The 21,523-nt window shown below is 44.9% G+C and overlaps 1 protein-coding gene across 2 annotated transcripts in view; it reads left to right on the forward strand.

The window, feature by feature from the left end:
* The window catches only part of PLK4 (polo like kinase 4), a 229,842-nt gene that overhangs the window by 6,233 nt on the left and 202,086 nt on the right, over window positions 1-21,523 (forward strand). For both annotated transcript variants that reach the window (XM_078774357.1, XM_068112343.2), the window contains exon 2: window positions 8,477-8,572. Coding sequence is in view for 1 of the 2 variants with exons in the window: in XM_068112343.2 (XP_067968444.2) it covers window positions 8,477-8,572 (96 nt within the window). In the remaining variant the exon portion in view is untranslated. The remainder of the gene's footprint in view (window positions 1-8,476; window positions 8,573-21,523) is intronic.

The raw sequence follows: 21,523 nt of genomic DNA on the forward strand, positions 1-21,523 counted from the left end.
AGAATAACAGTACAACAATAATAGTAATCAAAAGTACAATCAATATATCCTATGATGGTACCATCAGTTTCATAATATATAACTCACTGTGCTCCACGTGAGTGAAACCAGAACATTCCCAATGTCTCTTTCCCGGCCTCAAACCCAAGTTTATTCCGGTTTCAAGCCGAAGTCGATTCGCTCCAGCGATCGCCAGAACGATGTCCAATCGAGACCAGAATCCCGTGCGGATGGCAAGTACAGTCACACAGCCCAAAGCTGCACAAAGGCGCCCTCAAGGCGACTGGGAAATCACACCCTCGGGTATGGACTTTCACGGGTCACAGTCGGTGAACCGCAAATTAATCTTCAAAAGCCACGGTGCACACACACACACCAGATACGTCTGAAAGCGGTGAAAATGGCTGACGAAGTAAAGAAACCTTGCTCGACGCGCGAAGTGCGCGAGTCAAAATGGCCGACGACCCGTTCTTGAGACGTAACGGCCCGACGATAATTCTCCTCGGAATCCACCGCCAAAAACCTGACACGCAGGTTGATCGGTCACAGCGATGACAACTCTGTCGCAGGACAGAGTCCCTTTCCCTTTCCCGGGAAACCCGAAAGTTCGCTAGTGACTCCCGTTCGACAACGTTCGCTTCAGAACTCGGAGCAGCTCGGCTTTCTTGTCCGACTCACTTACTCCGCCCTCTTTTTCTCCTCTTCCTCTTCGTCGCCGTCCGGTTCCTGTTTCATTTAAAACATTAACTTTTAACTTTTGAAAATAGAAATATGTATTCCCTTTAAATGACAACAATAATAATACATGGAATCAGAAATGTTTACAGTGGATGAAAACCACCACTACGGAAGTGACGAATCCGGACACGACATGCTCCAAAATTCCTCAGGGACTGTCTTGTGAAGCGAAAACAGGCCGATACAAAGTTGACACAGTCGAAGCACTGAAAGCCGATTCCACCATAGGTATTCTACACTATGCAGAAAGCTTCACCTGTATTGCTCAAGATGAGGTCCAATCAGCTCACTGGAATTGGGCACAAGTTACACTATTCACATCTGTTTCCTGGTTTGGAGGAAATGTGTACCGTACATTTGTGAAATGTGTACCTCGTGTTATCAGTGACTAAATGCATCAAGAGAAGACATCAGCCATAGTTTTTATCGATGGGATATTGTCTGGAATGCCTGAAGGTGTTACTGTAGTTGGAGTCTGGAAAGATCTGCGAGCACGTGACGCGTGTCTGTCATGTCTGGACAGATCTGCCATTCAGCTTCTTTTAGAAAATGAGGTAAAAAAGCTTGTTTGAAACTTTAGTGCCACAAGCCATGGCAAGGGACCAGTAGTTGGAGTTGGTTCACCTCTTAAAAGGATGTTTATGTGTTCGTTCACGAAGTCGCTGGAGGCATTATGTTTTTGGGTTGTCCGTCCGATGGTCCGTCCGTGCGCCCATAGGAGAATGGCTGAAGGGATTTAAATCAAACGTACAGGGTGAGTCATAAGTTCCAGGACACGGTTTTAGCTGCTTGTACAAGATTTGTTTATACCATGTATTTATACTGGATTTTTTTTCGATAATACAAATTATACCATAAACCAAGATGGCAGACATCAGTACATTTGCAGTGGTAGAGAGGCTGGTAGCAGTGGTGTGGTATCACGAGAGGAGAAACACAAACAAGATTATGAAACAGGTGCAAGAAGACTTTGAGGAGTGTTTTGGAAAGTCAACATCAAATCTTCATATTTGGGGAAAAGCATTTCAGACTGGAAGTGTACTCGACAGCAAGCGTAGCGGACGACCAAAAAATTAGTGATTTGGGAATTCAAAACATTAAAACATCCGTTTTCAGATCTCCGAAAAAAATCATTACGGAAATGTTCTGCAGAGTTGGGTGTTTCGTATTCATCGTTACGTCACACAATGAAAGGAGACCTCACATGAACCTTTATACCGGTAAATCAACTGTCATTTGTGAATTGTCAGATGCAGATCATGAAAACAGGTTGACAGCTTGTGACTCTGACCACACTTCTGTGGCCACCGCGCAGTCCTGACAGCTTGTGACAATGCTCCGTGGGGGTACGTCAAAGCTGAGGTGGCAGAACATCGCATGGCATCTGTTGATGAACTGAAAACGCATTCAGGAAGCATTCATTCATTTGGATCAGGGACATTCAAAAATAAGACATGGTATTTTGCATCGGTTTTCACACCGCACTTGGAAAAAAATTATCTTGTGCCGTGATAATAAAGGATGTCATACGGATGCGCACAATGTCTAAGGAGGTATTGTAATTGTTGTATTACTGTAATATGTTACTTGTAAAAAGCCAATCAAATATGACGGTTTGGAACAGTTTATTCGACAGTGCAGCCAAAGTCAGAATCATTGGAATCTCCCACGATGAAGCTAACTCCAAGGGCCTTTCACTCACTCACCGCAGGCAGGTTGGTGGTCTTTCCGTCTTCTACCGACTCCTCTCCGGCCTTGCTCCCCCCGCTCTCTCTGGGCTCTGTCCCGCAAATATTCCTACAGGTCGCACAAGATCTGCCTGCAACCCTCTTATGGTTAAACTGCCAAAATCAAGACTCTCTGCTCACCTTCACTCCTTCATTCCTCTTTTCTCCCGCCTCTGGAACAAACTCCCTCACTCTCTTCAATCCCACTCCACCCTCCAGGTCTTTAAAACAGCTGTTCACCACCAACTCTTATCTTCCCCCATCCAAAACCTTGATCTTTTCTACCCCCGCTAATTTCACCCCAAATCCACTTTTTTGAAATACCAACTTCTGTCCTGGAAGTCCTTGGTGTCCTTGTGTTTTATACTTCTCCCACCCCCCTCCCCCCCTTCCCACGCCTCCTCCCCCCAAGCCCTCTCCCTCCCACACATCTCCCTGCTCTCAAATGTTGTGTTTGTGTGCTTCCCCTTCTCTCCCCATCTTGTCTTCTGCTCCCTCCTTTTATATATTTTGTTTGTCTGGTTGATTTGTTTGTGAAAGAAATGTTAGCTCTTTCACGAGCCTCGATTCTGTATACAAAAAAAAAAGAAAAAGAAAAAAAAAGTCTGAAGCCTCAGTCTAGTGTCAGGTATGCTTATTACCTCCACCACCAAAGGCGGATGGAGATTATGTTTTCACCTCTGTCTGTCAGTCCATTTGTCCATTTGTGAACAAAATATCTCAAAGTTGTTGACAGATTTGGAAGAAATTTGTCAGAGTTGTAGCGTATGTGACGAGGACAAAATGATTAGGTTTTGGTGAAGATCCGGATTTGGATCCGGCTATAAGAATTTTTAAAGTGATTCTTCACCATTGGGAGATGGGGCTAAACCAACATATATATATAGCAAGATATCTCCAAAAGTTATGGATGGATTTGGACGAAACTTGTTGGATAGTTTGTGGGTGTGACAAGGAAAAATCGATTCAATTTTGGTGAAGATCCGGATCCAGATCCAGCTACTAAATTTATTAAGTGATTCTTCACCTTTGGGAGATAGGGCCAAAAACGTTACATAGCAGGATATCTCAAAAATTTGTGGACGGATTTGGACGAAACTTGGTGGCGAGGTTGTGTGTGTGAAAAGGACTAATCGTTTCGATTTTGGTGAAAGAAAGAACCACCTTTCAAGGCCATTTTTCCCCGCAGAGCAGGGGTTGGCCTTTTTCATGCACCGTGGTCCCCCTTTTTTTGAAGCAATGTTTTATGGCTGGATGCCCTTCCTGCCACCAACCCTGTTAGTCGCCTCTTGCGACACACAGGGAATTACCAGTGAACTGGTACTCAATTTGCCGACCTTGGAAGGATGACGGGCGTTATTACAGGCGTTATTCCCTGGCGTTATTTCAGCGATCACTGGGATTCAAACCCAGGATCCTAGGATCCCAAGCCGGCACCCTAACCGCTAAGCCAACACCAGGTAACAACCAGGTGAAGATCTGAATATGGATTCGGCTACAATAATTATTTAATTTTTAAGTGATTCTTCACCATTGAGAGATCGGGTGAAAAGCAATATATAACATGATATTTAAAAAAGTTATGGAAGACTTATGAATAAACTTGGTGGATGAGTTGGGTTGGTGACATGAACAAGCCGATTATATTGTAACGGTTTTGAGAAGTGTGTAACGAATTTGAGAAGTGTAACGGTTTTTTTGAGAAGTGTAACAATTTTGGAGGAAGTGTAACGAATGTGAAAACGTTACAATGTGAACGTTACAAAAGTATGGTAACACCCTGTTAATGTAAATAATGGTCGCAGCCGTCCTCCTAGTTAATTCCATGAAACTTACACGCAGGTCACGATATATCTTTTTAAATAGTGTATTTCCTTATTCTATGTAGGCTAAATATGTGTTTCCCACTAGATTGACTTTGCATTGTATCAAACAAAATAAGCATAGGCCCTTGCAATTTCCCCAAACATCTCCGCTCTCCAAAGTTCCTTTCAAAAGGGTGGGAGTTGTGTTCAATCCCGCAAGCCGCCATTGCCCATGTGCTAATCTCGGAGAAGAAAGGCGTGTCTCCACCCCGTCATAGAGGGGAGGAGTGAGCCAGAGGGTCGCATGGCCAATCAGCACCGCGGTGAGCGAACCGGTAGGCGTGCCCTCGCAGCCGGCGGCTTGATTCCGCCGCGAGTTATAAAAGCGACTGTAAGGGACTGCTTTACGAGATGACCTGGGAGATGAGCAAAGAGGCGGCACCAAGAGGAGCGGTGAGATGCGAAACGCTCCAAGCCAAAGAGGAGAGGTACTCGGCAAGGAAACCAGCTTTGGAGAGACGCGCTGAAAGGAGGGAGACGGCTCCACCACAAGAAGAGGAGCAGGTGTGCCGAACCAGCGCGTGACGTCTACAGCAGCGGATACGCGACGGAGGGTTTTCCCGCCAAAAACCGCGAGGAATTGAGAGCTGCTGCCTCCGACCTTGCCTCCCTCTCAAGCAATCCACCTCAAGCCCTACCTGCCTGCAATATCCCCTGTGTAAGTGTGAACGTCCTGTCCTACTCGTTGTCTTGGGATTAAGTAAATTGAGTAGAATAAGCTAACGATGCACTGTGTGACTGCTTTTTCCATCCATTGCTTGTAAATAATTTTGGTCGCTCTTCCTTTTTGCTTGTGTGTGTATAATAAATCTGTTCTTCCTCCGTACTCTGTCTTTTTCTCTTTTCCTTCTCTTTCGGTCGCTTTAGAGGTTTCCCGATTGAATATCTGTGGGGCGATCTGGTCAACGTCGGGTGGAATCGGGTTCTAATCGGGGAGTAACTGTTCAGACGCGGTAATACACCACCGCTCGGTCAATATAACATCTAAAACCGCGTCTGTAACAATATTTTGGTTTAAGTCCGAATCCAGATCCGGCCTATCAGTGGGATACAAAACGTAAACTGTTCACCAGGCAGAGGTATCCTCTCGACTGAGTGCCGTTCTACTATCTTCTTTATTTATTAGATGGATGTAAATGAACACTCGTTTTACTCTGCGCAAATTGCACATCACGCACAACGAATTTCACCTCCCTGCATCTTGTATTTATTGTCCCCCGTCGCACAGCGTAGCGAAAGGGGGACTATCTATGGCTTTCCCCTCCGTCCGTGTGTCCGTCCGTGCGTGCGTGCGGGCGTGCGTGTTTGCGTGCGGGCGTGCGTGCGTGTTTGCGTGCGGGCGTGCGTGCATAAGCGGAGGACCACATTCAAATTTGGTGTGTGGGTGCAACCCACGTCAAAATCCAAGATGGCCGCCGCCATGTATGTCTGAACCTTGTGAGATGAATATCTTGAAAAATAAGTGAAGTACCAACGTCTAATTTGGTGTGTGTGTGTATCTCGGCATAAGGAAGAACGCTTTTGAAAATTGGGTCGCCACGTCAAAATCCAAGATGGCCGCCGCCATGCAAGTCTGAACCTTGTGAGATGAATATCTTGAAAAATAAGTGAAGTACCAACGTCTAATTTGGTGTGTGTGTGTATCTCGGCATAAGGAAGAACGCTATTGAAAATTGGGTCGCCACGTCAAAATACAAGATGGCCGCCACCATACATATGTCTGAACCTTGTGAGTGAAATATCGCGAAAAATAAGCGAAGTACCAACTTCTAATCTGGTGTGGGTGTATCTAGGCATAAGGAAGAACGATATTGAAAATTGAGTGGCCACGTCAAAATCCAAGATGGCCGCCTCCATGTATGTCTGAACCTTGTGAGCAAAATATCATATCATAGCATGTTTTCTGCGTCTTCCACTTTGTCAACTCACATCACTTCACCGACGGGGGACCTAGGCGTAACGCTTGTTGTTATAAAAAAAACGCTTCTGTACACCGCCCTTGAAGCTCGGTTTGCAAGCCGAGTTTGCAAGGTTTGCAAGTCTACAATTCCAATATAAACGATATAATTACTCTTTTATGGAAAATGTTTATCGAGTTTGTTTTATTCTCAAAAATAGACCATAGTGAAGACACATTCGGGTAAAAAGATTGACCTTTAAAAGCTACCCTTATGAAGGGGACAGACATCTGTACAAACACAGAAACTGACTGTGTTTTATATGGTAGATTACTCCTGCTATTATGTATTACTGTTATTACTTTGCTTAATATGTTATTACAATTGGCGCTTATGGCTCACCCTGGTAGATAGTGCAAACAAATCTTGTATCAGCAGCTAAAACCATGTCCTGGGGCTTATGATTCACCCTGTAGATTAAGTGTGCACTTTAATGTAAAGATGAACTGATTCGATTTTGGGGACATGAGGTCAAAGGTAAAAGGTCAGAGGTCATGTTAGGTACAACTGTTACCGCGATAACTTCTGAACTAGCTGGCCGTTCCCCTCCCCTCCCCTTCCCCCTCCCCTCCCCTCCACCGCCCGGCAATGCCGGGTACTTCTGCTAGTATCACTATACATACTTGTCTGATATACATGCCTGTTGTTTCTGTAGCCTAAAAGAAGACCTTTGTTGGTCGAAAGCTTGTTGATAATTAAAGAACTGAACTAGCAAATGGATTTTGACCGAAGTTGGTACAAGTATGCATTATGATGCAAATATGAACTGGTTTGATTTTGGGGTCAAGAGGTCACAGGTCAGAGTCTGCATTCGGGTTTTGTTCCCGTGATAATTTAAGAACAGCTGAAAGGAACCAAGTCAAACTTGATACAAGTATGTATAATGATGTAAAGATAAACAGACTAGATTATGGGATCAAGAGGTGAAAGATCAGAAGTCCTTTTCAGTAAAAATTCTGTTACTCCACTAACTTGTGAACCAGTGATGGGATTTTGACCAAACTTGGTACAAGTATATATTATGATGAAAAGATGAACTGATTAGATTTCGGTATCAAAGATCAGAGGTCATGCCAGGTAAATATGTGATACTTGAGAACAGCTGAAGGGACTTAAATCAAACTTGGTACAAGTATTGTAATGATGTAATAATGTGGGCGGATGCATATCGGTTGAGGTCGCAAAGTCAAAGAGTTCAGTTTTAGTTCTTTTGGATACAAAGTCGGGGCTCGTGGAAGAGCTCGAACATAGAATGCGAACAAATAAAATGAGCATTAGAGGGGGTGGGGGGAGGAATGCCAACAGCAGGACAAAATAGATCGAGGCTGACCAACAAGGGATGCAGGTAAAAATGAGCAGTAGTGGAGGATGCAGGGGTTGGATAACATGGATACCAGAGCAAACTCTTAGGAAGGAAAAACTGGAAATTTGGAAGAACATGGACATGGATGAGGCTTGGGTGGAGGGGATGTTAGCGGGTGTAGAAAATATCATGGTTTTGGATGGGCGATGATCTGAGATGGTGGTGAAGAGCTGTCTTGGAAACCTGGAGGAAGAGTAGTCTCCCCTGAGGCTGACAATATGGCAGGCCTATTGGTATGCACACTCAGCTCAAACCATCTCGCCTGGGTTTGAATCCCGAACCAGCTAAAAACTTGTAATAACCTCCGATGGACGTTAAATTGGGTGTCCCATTTACCGGCTGATGTTAAAGATCCCACTGTGTCCTTCGCGAAACGTAGGCGAGATATCGCTGTCATCCTGAACAAATTCGACATTTCTGCCCTAACTACTGCTGGTAGAGGGATGGCAAACCACCCAGCATGATCCCAGTAGGAGAAACTGCTTCGGCAGACCCAATGCTCCGTATCAGAGTATGATACATCGGATCGGGAGTCTCTCCTGAAAGTATATCAATGATTATATACGTTTCCTGAAGTATTTTGAAATGAAAAAATTGATCAGATGTGTCACAGGAGTCGCCATTGAATTCCTGATAGATGGGATTATTGCGACTGGATATCAAGTTTGTACTGGCAGCTTTAGTTTGCCGAATATAATTTATAATTTTTGGCGTGTTTGGTGGAAATTGTTTTGATATTTTAATTTTTCTGTTTTCATTGTGGAATTTGGAGCTGATGAGTTTGTTTAGCTCTTACAACAGCAACTAATGTGCGACATTTTGTAGGATTACAATGTGCTCAACCTGCTGGGAAAAGGTGCCTTCGCCTGCGTCTACAGAGCAAAATCTCTGGCCACGGGAATTGATGTCGCCATGAAAATGGTACGTTCCATTGCTTTGTGCTTTATGCCTTCGCCTGTGATCTTTGCCAAGTTGTTGAAGGAAATTGTATCGGTGTAAACTTAAAACTTTCAAACCTGTTCTGCTATACTTGAACCATTTCCATGAATGTGTTGATTGGTACTAAAAGACGAGCAACTTGCATTACCTGAATTCTGAAGTACAATGTCTATTTGCTTTGTGCTTGCTACAAGCTTATGGAATTGACTATTTTAAGAGGAAAGGTTCTTTTTGTTGAAATTGATTTTAAACTTTCTGACATGGTACGCCAAGCTCTTTCCTGGGAAAGCCACATTTCAAAGCTGGCCCCCAAAGCCAGGCACTGACTGGGCATCCTCCATCATGCGAAGTTCTTCCTTGGCACTACTGAGCTCCTCACCACATACAAAGCTTTCATTCGCAGCTTGATGGAGTACTACTCTCTCCTCTGGGCTGGTGCTCCTGCCTCACACCTAGCTCGGATTCACGCTGTAGAAACCAAGACGATAATGGATGACTTCCCTTCCAAGGAACTTCAACACAGCGTGGGAGGGGAGGGGGATCGTGGCTTATGATTTTTGCCTGTACACATGCCACAGTGCAAATGGTCCACTGACCCCTGAATCATTGGCATCTCCAATGATGAAGCTGATTCTGAGGGCCTTTCACTCTCTCACCCCCGGGAGGTTGGTGGTCTTTTATCTTCTACCGATTCCTCTCCGGCCTAGCCCCCCCAGCCCTGTCTGTGCTCTGTCCCCCAAATATTCCTGCAGGACGCACAAGATCTGCCAGCAAACCTCTTCTGGTGAAACTGCCAAAATCAAGACTCTCTGCTCACCTTCACTCTTTCATTCCTCTTTTCTTCCACCTCTGGGACAAACTCCCACACTCTCTTCAATCCCACTCCTCCCTCCAGGTCTTCAAAACAGCTGTACACCACCATCTCTTATTTCCCCCCATCCAAAAGCTTGATCTTTTCTACCCCCGTTAATCCACACCAAACCCACGTCTTTCACATTCTCTGTTCTCTCTCCTGAAAGCCCCTGTAGTGTCCATCTTATTTATCCTGTGTACCCAGCCCAGTCCCCCCCGCAACACTCCCATCCTCCCCCCCCCCCCCCCTGGTGCTCCTGCCTCAGACCTAGCTGCTTCACGCTGTTGAAACCAAAGCGTTCAGAATCATTGGAATCTCCCGCGATGAAGCTAACTCCAAGGGCCTTTCACTCACTCACCGCAGGCAGGTTGGTGGTCTTTCCGTCTTCTACCGACTCCTCTCTGGCCTTGCCCCCCCAGCCCTCTCTGGGCTCTGTCCCCCAAATATTCCTACAGGTCGCACAAGATCTGCCTGCAACCCTCTTATGGTTAAACTGCCAAAATCAAGACTTTCTGCTCACCTTCACTCCTTCATTCCTCTTTTCTCCCGCCTCTGGAACAAACTCCCTCACTCTCTTCAATCCCACTCCACCCTCCAGGTCTTTAAAACAGCTGTTCACCACCATCTCTTATCCTCCCCCATCCAAAACCTTGATCTTTTCTACCCCCGCTAATTTCGGTCCCCTTGTGTTTTATATCTCTCCCCCCCCCCCCCCCCTCCCCTTCCCACGCCTCCTGCCCCCAAGCCCTCTCCCTCCCACACTTCTCCCTGCTCTCAAATGTTGTGGTTGTGTGCTTCCCCTTCTCTCCCCATCTTGTCTTTCGCTCCCTCTTTTTGTATATTTTGTTTGTTTGGTTGATTTGTTTGTTAAATAAATGTTAGCTCTTTCACGAGCCTCGATTCAGTATACAAAAAAAAAAAAAAAAAAATCCCCCACCCTCTCTCTTCCACAACAGGGACATCATATCCTGATGTCCCTGTTATCTACTATTGTTGTGCTTCCCTCTCTTTCCCCACTCCCTTTATTATATGTTCTGTGTGTTAACTCTTATACGAGCCTCGACTATGTATACAAAAGTATATTTATTTTTATTTATTTAGAAATAACATAGATTATTTCAATATTTTTATTTATTTATTTATTATATTTAACTATATACGGGATGTATATTTCCATTTATGCACCAAAGTGTGTGTGTGTGAATGTGTACAATTCCAATTTTGCTTCCGGTAAAACATATTTTATAACCAAGACCAGAACATTATACTGTCAGTCTGCAGCACCAAGTGGTTCATCATTAAATTGTGCAGCATAGTACCCATCATGACTATGTTGTGTATCATTTCTGGCCTAAGTTACAGCTCAGCACTGCGTCGGCATAAATCTTCCTGAAATTACTTGAAATTCTTTATGCGGACATCAAAAAATATTGTGTTCAACAATCTGTATTCAATATAGCATAGGTCTGTGAGGTTAATTTTTAGATTCCAAAAAAACCCCACACAATCCTGCTTATTCATTTTTCTTACTTTGACTTTTTTTTTTTTTACAGCGTGGCCCATAGGGCAAAGCCGTCTAGAACAATGTTTGGCTGTCTGTATGTATGTATGTATGTATGTCCCTTCGAACATACACCAATCAGAGCTGAGGATCTGGTCACATGACAGGGGTGATGTGATGTCATTACGGTGGTACGACGTCTGACTCTACACACAGCCATTTTGATTCCTATGCCGTTCAGGCCGGACATATCGTTGAACCTGTCATGTATCACAATCTGCGTGCTCTACTTTTTATGTTTTTCATTCAGTGTGAAACACACAAGCACGTGAAACACATGAAGTAAAACACGTGAAAATAAATATATTTTAAAACACTAGATTGTTATCAAGTGTTGTTCATTGTTGTTTATCATTTGTTTATTGTTTTATAACATGAGTGGTTGTTGTTTGTGGGTTATTTCTTCTTTTTTTTCGTCTTTGTATACAAGATCGAGGCTCGTGTAAGAGCTAACATTAATCATAAAAACCAAACGGCCACATAAAAAAAACGTATCATAAAGGGAGCGGGAAACGAGATGGGGAGAGAGAGGGAAGCACAAAAGTACAACAGTAGAGAACAGGGACATTGGGAGATCTGTGGGAGGAAGAGGGCTTGGGTGGAGGATGCATGGGAAGGGGAGGGTGGGAGAGGTAGAAAACACATGGACACTGCTTGGACTTCAAGGAAAGAAGTCGGTATTTCAAAAAATTGGATCTGGGGTGAAATTAACGGGGGTAGAAAAGATGAAGGTATTGGATGGGGGAAGATAAGAGATGGTGGTGAACAGCTGTTTTAAAGACCTGGAGGGAGGAGTGGGATTGAAGAGAGTGAGGGAGTTTGTTCCAGAGGCCGGAGAAAAGAGGAATGAAAGAGTGAAGGTGAGCAGAGAGTCTTGATTTTGGCAGTTTCACCAGAAGAGGGTTGCTGGCAGATCTTGTGCGACCTGTAGGAATATTTGGGGAACAGAGCACAGACAGAGCTGGGGGAGCTAGGCCGGTGAGGAATCTGTAGAAGACAAAGTCCACCAACCTGTGAGTGAGTGAAAGGCCCTCAGAGTTAGCTTCATCGCGAGAGATTTCAATGATTCTGAAAGCTTTGGTTTCAACAGCGTGACGCCAAGCTAGGTGTGAGGCAGCAGTACCAGCGCAGAGGGGAGAGCAGTATTCCATTGAGCTGCGGATGAAAGCCTTGTATGTGGTGAGGAGCTCAGGTGTGCCAAGGAAGGACTTCGCACGACGAAGGATGCCCAGTCAGCGACTGGCTTTGGAGGCCTTCTTGGAAATGGGGTTTTCCCAGGAAATATCATGGCAGATTGTGAGCCCTAAAAGCTAGAGTGACAGAACTTATTGGAAAGGATTGTTGAGAAAGTAGATGGGAGGGTTGTCCAGTCGGTCTTTTCGGAGAGACATAGAAAGAGTGTGAGATTTGTCAGGATTGAAAGACATGTGAGTGATGAGGCTGCAGACTGCCGATCTGAGGGATGAGGTGTGGTGCGGCAGAGAGTGGAGTTATCAGCAAAGAGATGGAGAGGATTTTCCAGAGAGTCGGTGAGATCATTGATGAAGACCAGAAAAAGCACTGGGCCCATAACACTGCTTTGGTGAACTCCAGCCTGAACAGGAAGGGGAGATGAGAGAAATCCATTCAGGGCCACACATTGACTACGACCAGAGAGGAAGTCTGCAAGCCATGTGTGGAGATTTCCATGGATACCATAGGAGTTTAGTGAGCAGAGCGGGGTGCCAGACCGTATCGAAGGCACGTGATATGTCAAGGGAGACAGCTCTGATTTCCTGTTTGGCATTGAGGATTTCCATCCATTGTTGAGACAGCAGAAGCAGCATGTGCAGAATAGAGTGACCTGGTCTGAATCGAAATTGATGATCAGAGATCAAGCCATTGCAGAAGGGGAAGGATTTGATATCCGAAGCAATTATGGATTCTATTGCTTTGCTGATAATTGGGAGCAGGCTGATTGGTCTGTTGTTGCAAGGATCTGTTTTTGCACCTTTTTTGTGTAAAGCAGTAATGTTGGCTGATTTCAAAGTTGATGGCAGATGACCTTGAGCAAACGAGAGGGTGAAGAGAACAGAGAGAGGCTGTGAAAGAGCAGCAGAGCAGGATTTTAGGACCCATGGGCTGATGTCGTCTGGTCCAGTTGCGGAATCAGAGTCAAGGTTTGACAGAAACTTCTCCACCTTGTCAAGAGAGAAGGACACAGCTTCCAGGAGCAGCTGGGTTTGACTGGGTATGGTGGGTACAGAGAGGGATGGGTTTGGGACACAAGATTCTGAGGCAAATACAGAGTTGAGGCATTCAGCTTTTTCACGTGCGGAGTCATCTGTGTAGCCATTTGAGGTAAGGGAGGAGATGGAGGGGGAACAAACACCAGAAACAGATTTGACCAGACGCCACCAGGATTTGGAAGAGGGAGACAGGTTTGAGAGTTCAGTGTTGAGAGTAGAGAGATAGTGTTTCCTGGCTCTTCTGATGGTAGACATACACTTGTTCCGGGCTTTGTGAAAGGAAATGAGATTGCCTTCTGTTGGATTTGCCTTCCAGGTGGCGAAGGAAAGTTGTTTCAGGGCAACTGCCTCTCCACAAGAATCCGTGTACCATGGACGGGAGGAAGGGTATGACAACTGAAGACGAGATAGGATAAATCTGTGCATGAGAGAGAGCAGTTTGCTTTGGAAGAATTCCCAGGATGATTTGAGGTCAGAGGCAGTAGAGATGGGAGACCAGTCGAGATGATTGATGGCTGCTTGAAGACCGTGCCAGTCAGCCTGAGTGAAATGCCAGACTCGTCGACGCTGTGGAGGCTCTGTGAGAATGGCCAGAGAGATGTCCACTTTAACAAGCATGTGGGTCAGATCAACCGATTGGAGCAGAAGAAGAGCAGCAGACATTTGCGGGGAAGTTTGTCATAACCAAGTCTAGAAGAGAAGATGCTCCGTTGACTGAGATCTGGGTTGGGAAATTGACAGATTGTGTCAGTCCCAGTTGGTCGCAGAAGTCCTTTGCTGAGGTGCCATGGCTGGTGTGAGAGGTACCCACACCCAGCCAGCTGGCATGATGACAGTTGAAATCGCCACACATGAGGAAGAGACAGTTGGGATGAGTAGATTGAAGTTGGTCCATGTTATCAGACAGCGAGATGTAGATGGAGTCATCACTGTTTGGTGGACGGTACAACACACATATGAACGAAAGGTGGGAGCGAAGGGGAAGCCGTAGCCAGAGGTACTCCTTGGGATGAGGTGGAGAGGGGGCAGGGCAGGGAGAGTGAGGAAGAGTTTTTGATAAAGATAGCAACCCCACCTCCAGGATGAGGCTTAGGTCTATCATACCGGAGGAGGGAGTAACCAGGAAGAGATATTAAGGAATCGGAGACATCTTGAAGGAGGAAAGTTTCTGTTCAGCAGATTAAGTCTGGTTTGTCAAAAGCAACCTGAATGGAGAGATCATTCAGGTTTGAGCGAAGGCCCCGGATGTTTGAGGTCCATACCGTTAAGGAAGAGGAAGCGGGAGTATCGGATACAGGACAGGGAAGGGTAGGGTAAGATGAGGGAGAGGAGGAGGAGGGTAGGGAGAGCTGTTGATAGTGTGTCGGAGATTGCAGAAGAGCTAGGAGAAAGGGAAGGATGAGGAGGACAAAAGGTTTGATGGTGATTGGATGCGGTACTGATGAGGTGAGGTGGTGTTTTTAAATGGAGGGGGGCAGAGCGAGGAAGAGGGTTGGAGGAGATAGAGGTAAAAAGGGGTTTAATTTTAATCCCCCCTTTGTAACGTGAACGGGCTTCAGGAGATCTGCAACACTATATATATATATATATATATATATATATATATATATATATATATATATATATATATATATATATATATATATATATATATATATATATATATATATATATATATATACACGTAGTGTGTTCAAAAAGTATCCGACCTTTATTTTTCGTGCGTAAAAAATAGAAGCTAGTTAGGCGTTGATTGGTGCACGTATGTAGGCGATCCTAATGCACACGCGTGAATTTTTTCCCACCTGCAGAAGCTGTCATTCGACGGCAGACCGCCGATGAGTGAGGACATGTAAGTGAGCGCCGTCGGATTTTCGTTTTTGACAAAATGACGGAAAAACTTGAACAACGCTACTGCATCAAATTTTGTGTTTTTTATCCTCGGGGATGTTGGATGCTTCCACTGTGATGACTGCAACTTGGTTTCTGGGTCGTACCCATAAACCCAGGACTCATCGCCAGTGATCACTGTGTTGAGGAAGCTGGGATCGCTGTTCACAGTCTCCAGCATGTCCTGTGCGATCTCCAAACGGAGTTGCTTCTGCTCAATCGTAAGCAGCTTTGGTATGAACTTCGCTGAGATTCTCCTGAAGCCCAAATCCTCCTTCATAATGGAATGAACGGTGTTGAATCTTGCGGATCGTTTCCACTTGGGAATCGCCAAGCATTACACAAAATTTGATGTCGTAGCGTTGTTCAAGTTTTTCCGTCATTTTGTCAAAAACGAAAATCCGACGGTGCTCACTTACATGTCCTCACTCATCGGCGGTCTGCCGTCGAATGACAGCTTCTGCAGGTGGGAAAAAATTCACGCGTGTGCATTAGGATCGCCTACATACGTGCACCAATCAACGCCTCCCTAGCTTCTTTTTTTTTACGCACGAAAAATAAAGGTCGGATACTTTTTGAACACAGTATATATATATCTACAGTATATATATATACAGACTTGGCATTTAATATGGAATATTTTATTTTTCTTGACTTGGGTTTACTTTCTTAACTCAGTATATCATTCTGGTGAGTTTCTTTTACACTTTGATGATTTATTTGTTAAAAGAACCATGTCACTGATTGTCTGTCGCAGCAAGAAGTCAACAACAGGATTATATCACAGGTGGCATGGCAAAATGTACGGACAGGTGCATTTGATGATTGACTTCACAGTCAGGTATACAAGGGTTGTTGCGTTCTGTATTAGTGGAAAACAACTGCTGCACGTCTCCAAAAGTTATTGCCGCTTCCTCTGGAGATGGTCCGTCAACTCGACAATGCTGTTTGTCATGGAGTGGTGGCTTTACGAAATCACGGCATGAAACAGTGTGCTATTGCTTGGCAGTATGGCATCACTCAACGTCAGGTGTCAAAGATCCTGAAACAAAATGCTTAGAGGGGTGTCCCTACTCCAATACCGAGGCCAGGACGTCCCCGCAGAACCACAAGGAGGGATGATCGCCAGATGCACCGGTAAGTCCGCAATGGCCGTACCAAGTCAGCTAATCGGCTTAGGGCTGAGTGGCAGCAACTGACAAATGTGCCTGCATCCAGAAGGCGTCAACCAACGACTGGTTCAAGCAGGCTATCGTGCCAGGCGTCCCCTGAGAAAGCCACGCCTGACCAGAAAACACAGCCAGTGCCGATTGCAGTGGGCCAGAGAGCACCGTCAATGGCAGCCGGGACACTGGAATCACGTGACCTTCAGTGACGAGTCTAGATTTCTGATCTATCGTCAAGATGGCCGCGTCCGAGTGCGCAGACAAGTCCATGAAGCCCACAACAAAGATTGTATAGTGCCAAGAGTCCAAGCTGGAGGTGGTGGGGTGACTGTTTGGGCTGCTTTTCATGCAGGGGGCAAAACTGACCTGGTTGTTCTGAATGGAAACCTGAACCAGTTCAAGTACAGGGTCATTCTGGAACAAACATTGCTTCCATTTGCTTGTGCAGCCTTTTGAGGAAACTTTGTCTTCCAAGATGACAATGCACGGCCTCATTGTGCTCGCATGATCCAACACTTTCTTGCTGACCGTGGTGTAGAGCATATGGAGTGGCCTGCCATGTCCCCGGATATGAATCCGAAAGAGAACTTGTGGGCAGAATTAACGCGTCAAATCGACAACTTGGACCAGCAGCCTGCCTCTGTGCGTGAATTGCAGCAGGCTATTGTCACTGCATGGCAAGCGATTCCTGTCCAAACCTTGGCAAATCTCGTGAACAGCATGCCTCAACGTGTACGTGCTCTCCTGAATGCTCGTGGGGGTTACACGAAGTACTGAACTGTAATTTTACTGTCCGTAATCCCAGTCATAATTTAGCTTTTGTTTTTGTTGAAATTTTTGTTGGCTAATGTGCAAAATAAAGAGATACTTCTGGAAAACGTACAGAAGTTTAACACAGTACTGTCTGTGAATTGAGTTCGATATCAGTTTACATCACTTTCAAGGATCAATTTATTTGCTTCGAAATGTCAAATGTCGTTTTTGTTTCTTTTAAAAGTCACATCAACAAAATCTGGAATAATTTCAACATAATTCCAATGAACTTTTGGTTCTAAGTCATCTTGAAAAGTAAGTTCACCCCCACAAAAAAAATATTCCATATTAAATGCCAAGTCTGTATATAGTCCGGTGCAGCTGGAGATCATCCCTCCTTGTGGTTCTGCGGGGACGTCCTGGCCTCGGTATTGGAGTAGGGACACCCCTCTGAGCATTTCGTTTCAGGATCTTTGACACCTGACCTTGAGTGATGCCATACTGCCGAGCAATAGCACTCTGTTTCACGCCGTAATTTCGTAAAGCCACCACTCCATGACGAACAGCATTGTCAAGTTGACGGACCATCTCCACAGGAAGCGGCAATAACCTTTGGAGATGTGCAGCAGTTGTTTTCCACTCATACAGAACGCAACAACCCTTGTATACCCGACTGTGAAGCCAATCATCAAATGTACCTGTCCGTACATTTTGCCACGCCACCTGTGATATAATCCTGTTGTTGACTTCTTGCTGCGACAGACAATCAGTGATATGGTTCTTTTAACAAATAAATCACCAAAGTGTAAAAGAAACTCACCAGATTGATATACTGAGTTCAGAAAGTAAACCCAAGTCAAGAAAAAAAAAAAATTCCATATTAAATGCCAAGTCTGGATATATATATACATATGTATATATACAAATTGTGCACGTGAACGGTAGCTCACGTGAACATCGGTAACTAACATGAAAATAACGTGAACGGTAACTGTAAGCTGCGCTTCACTTCCGCTGAACTTGGGGATGGTGAGTGAGCTTTCGCGTGGCTCTTCTTTCTGTATGCATCTCCTACACATATCACACATCTTATACACATATCACCATACATACTTGTCTGATATACATGCCTGTTGTTTCTGTAGCCGAAGAAGAAGACCTTTGTTGGTCGAAAGCTTGTTGAGAATTAAAGATCGACCGTCCTGAAGCTACGTCCGCGTCTTATTTAATCTCCCGATTATTTATTTAATACAAATGAGACGCCTTGCTCGTACTGTGGAGTTTCTACTATTTCTCAGTTATATATATATATATATATATATATATATATATATATATATATATATATATATATATATATATATATATATATAGTGGAACCTTGACTTACGAGTGCCCCAACTTACGAGTTTTTCGAGATACGAGCCGTCGCTCCGGCAGTTTATTGCTTTGAGATGCGAGCCGAGATCCGAGTTACGAGCTTTCGCCACCCGGTCACGTGGTTATCTTGCCGTTCAAGTACGTATCTCTGTCGTATAGCGCTGCATTTTTTTTTTTCGCATTTTGGTTATTTCGAGTTTACGCCGCCAGGTGGGTTCTGGTCACGTGGTTATCTTGCCGTTCAAGTACAGTACGTATCTCTGTCGTATAGCGATGCATTTTAGTTTTCGCATTTTGGTTATTTCGAGTTTACGCCGCCAGGTAGGTTCTGGTCACGTGGTTATCTTGCCGTTCAAGTACAGTACGTATCTCTGTCGTATAGCGATGCATTTTAGTTTTCGCATTTTGGTTATTTCGGAAAATTTCATGTTCATGTCGAACATTTCATGTTCATGTTCATGTTTTCATGTTCATGCCATGCCAGGCCACAACTTGTTCAGAGTGCCGGCGATAGCTCGCCTTCTCTTTGTGGAAAACACGGTGAGATCCTTAACATCCAACAACTAATGGGACGCAAACGGGGCGCCCAGTTTAGCGGTACACACATTGATGAATCACCCTGCCTGTGATTCACCCATGACAGGTTATAGCTGGGTCGGGATTCAAACCCAGGCTGGACAGTTTAGACTTTAGAGTCAAGTGTGCGTACCTCCAGTCCAGGCCATCCTGCCAACTTGTATGCTGCATACAGGTGAAATATAAAGCGCGAGATATTTTTATATATACTGTATATTTAAAAAAAAATTGGTGTGGTTTTTGGCGGGCTGGAACGGATTAATAGCATTTCAATGCATTTTAATGGGGAAATTTGATTTGAGATACGAGCAATTTGAGTTACGAGCTCGGTCACGGAACGAATTAAACTCGTAAGTCAAGGTTCCACTGTATATATATATATATATATATATATATATATATATATATATATACACATATATATATATATATATATATATATATATATATATATATATATATATATATATATATATATATATATATATATATATATATATATATATATATATATATATATATATATATATATATATATATATATATATATATATATATATATATATATATATATATATATATATACATACATATATATATTGTCGCACGGATGGCCAAACAAACTTTAATGGAGGCGTTTATTCAATGACGGATTTGACTATGCGAGCATGGGAGGAAGAAGGAAGAGGAAGAAGCGTGAAAGCTCTTACCTGTAGCGATCTCACCGGCAGCTCCGATCCTGTAGGTAATGAACTCAAACGAACACGGGGGTAAAATATACAAAAATAATCGATTTATTTTACGGAACCCGCTAACAATGGACGCGACAGAAGAAACTAATTCCTAAATTGGGATGTCCCCACACAGATTTCAAATACAAGACAGTGGAAGAAGATGAATAAAATAAATGTCTCGTCGTGTTGTGGATGCGTCTTATCTGTATGCAGTGTGTGTCTGTCAGGAATCCCCCAGGCTCCGGTGTTCAGGACCAAGCATGCAGTCTGGGCATGGCTCCGGTTGGCGCGAAAATGACTCGGGCCTTGGCGCGAAAATGACTCGGGCCTTGGCGCGAACCGCTCGGGCGTTGGCGCGAACACCCCACCCTGCACGGTCCATCCACGCTACACAGCACAGCACACAGGCACCAGGAGCACAACACGGGGGAGGATGATCGTCAGTGCTGATCTCTCCACCGTCCTTCGAATGGCCACACAGCGGAACAGGTCCAACACGAAGGGACAGTCAAGGGAAGGCAAGAGCAAAGGGAAGAGAAGCGAAGACCCATCCAGCGAACAGACAGCCAAGAGAGAGAGAGAGACATGCCGGCCAGTGAGTCATTTTGTTACTCGCGGGGTGACGTCAGCCCTCCCTCTCCCCCAACCAGTGCCTTGTTTCTTTGTCGTCTTTCGTGCCTTCTGATGTCACCGGTGCTTGTCCTCCAATCAGCGACCTGCTTCGAAGTAGTTGTTTTGCACCTTGCGCACCGATTGGCCGAATGTTTACGCCTTCCGCACTGATTGGCCGAGGTGTCAACGGTCGGTGGCCAATCAGTGCTCCGCTCCTTTACCTTTCTTACCCTCCAATCACGGGGAAGCGTTTTGTCCCTTCCCCGACCAATTACACGTTCTCTTGGGCGTGGCTCCAGCCTGCCTGGCACGATGTTTGTCGCCCATGGTGGCATACTACGTGGCTGCTGCCTGTTGGCTCTTCCAAAGTCATTGTGGTGACGGGGGAATTATTGCGCTAATGGGCCTATCTAATGTCTATGGGATGTATTGCCATAAGGGACACTGGGATGCTCACCGAGGGAACGACATACAAGGGAATTTTACCCATAATCCCTGAACTAATTAGCATGCCCCGCCCCCTCGTGGCGGGGACGAAGACACAAGCTTAACCCGACATTCGGGCTACAGAACTTATTACATCTAGATTCCCTATCACGACAGTCGAGCACCTACCTATGCAGATCTACCTAAATCTATATATGCCTCTACCCCTAATTCATAACTATATATATTGTTACGGCCCGCGGTTAAGGATGTTGGTTTGCCGAGCGGATGGCACCGCGGCCTAACAGTTACCCCGATTAACCCGATCCCCGAACGTTGGCCGGATCGCGCCACAGATATTCAATATGGAAAAGACAAAAGCGACACGGATGTGAAGAAGAAGAAGAAGACGAAAAAAAAGGTTGAAAATACTACTATAATTTATTTACTTTGTACAGGCTCAAAATAACCAAGGAGAAGGAAAGATAAGAAAATAATATACAGAAGATTTTAGAGACACAGTGAAAATCGCTAGCTTATCTAAACAGACTTAATTAATACCCAGGACAGAACAAACGAAGACGACTCACACGGGGAATGATGATAGGAATGGCGGAGGTGGATGGCTTGGAGGGGGGGAGGGGGGGGGGAGGTCGGTCCAAGGGGTCTTGCAGCACGATCGGCGCGTTTAGCAGCCGCCGTTCCTTCGCGGCCCTGCTCAAAACCGCCATCCAGGCCCCAAGCGGCTGTTGAG

Source organism: Myxine glutinosa, chromosome 1 (assembly GCF_964187855.1).
Source record: "Myxine glutinosa chromosome 1, kmMyxGlut1.1, whole genome shotgun sequence".
Lineage (NCBI taxonomy): Eukaryota > Metazoa > Chordata > Myxini > Myxiniformes > Myxinidae > Myxine > Myxine glutinosa.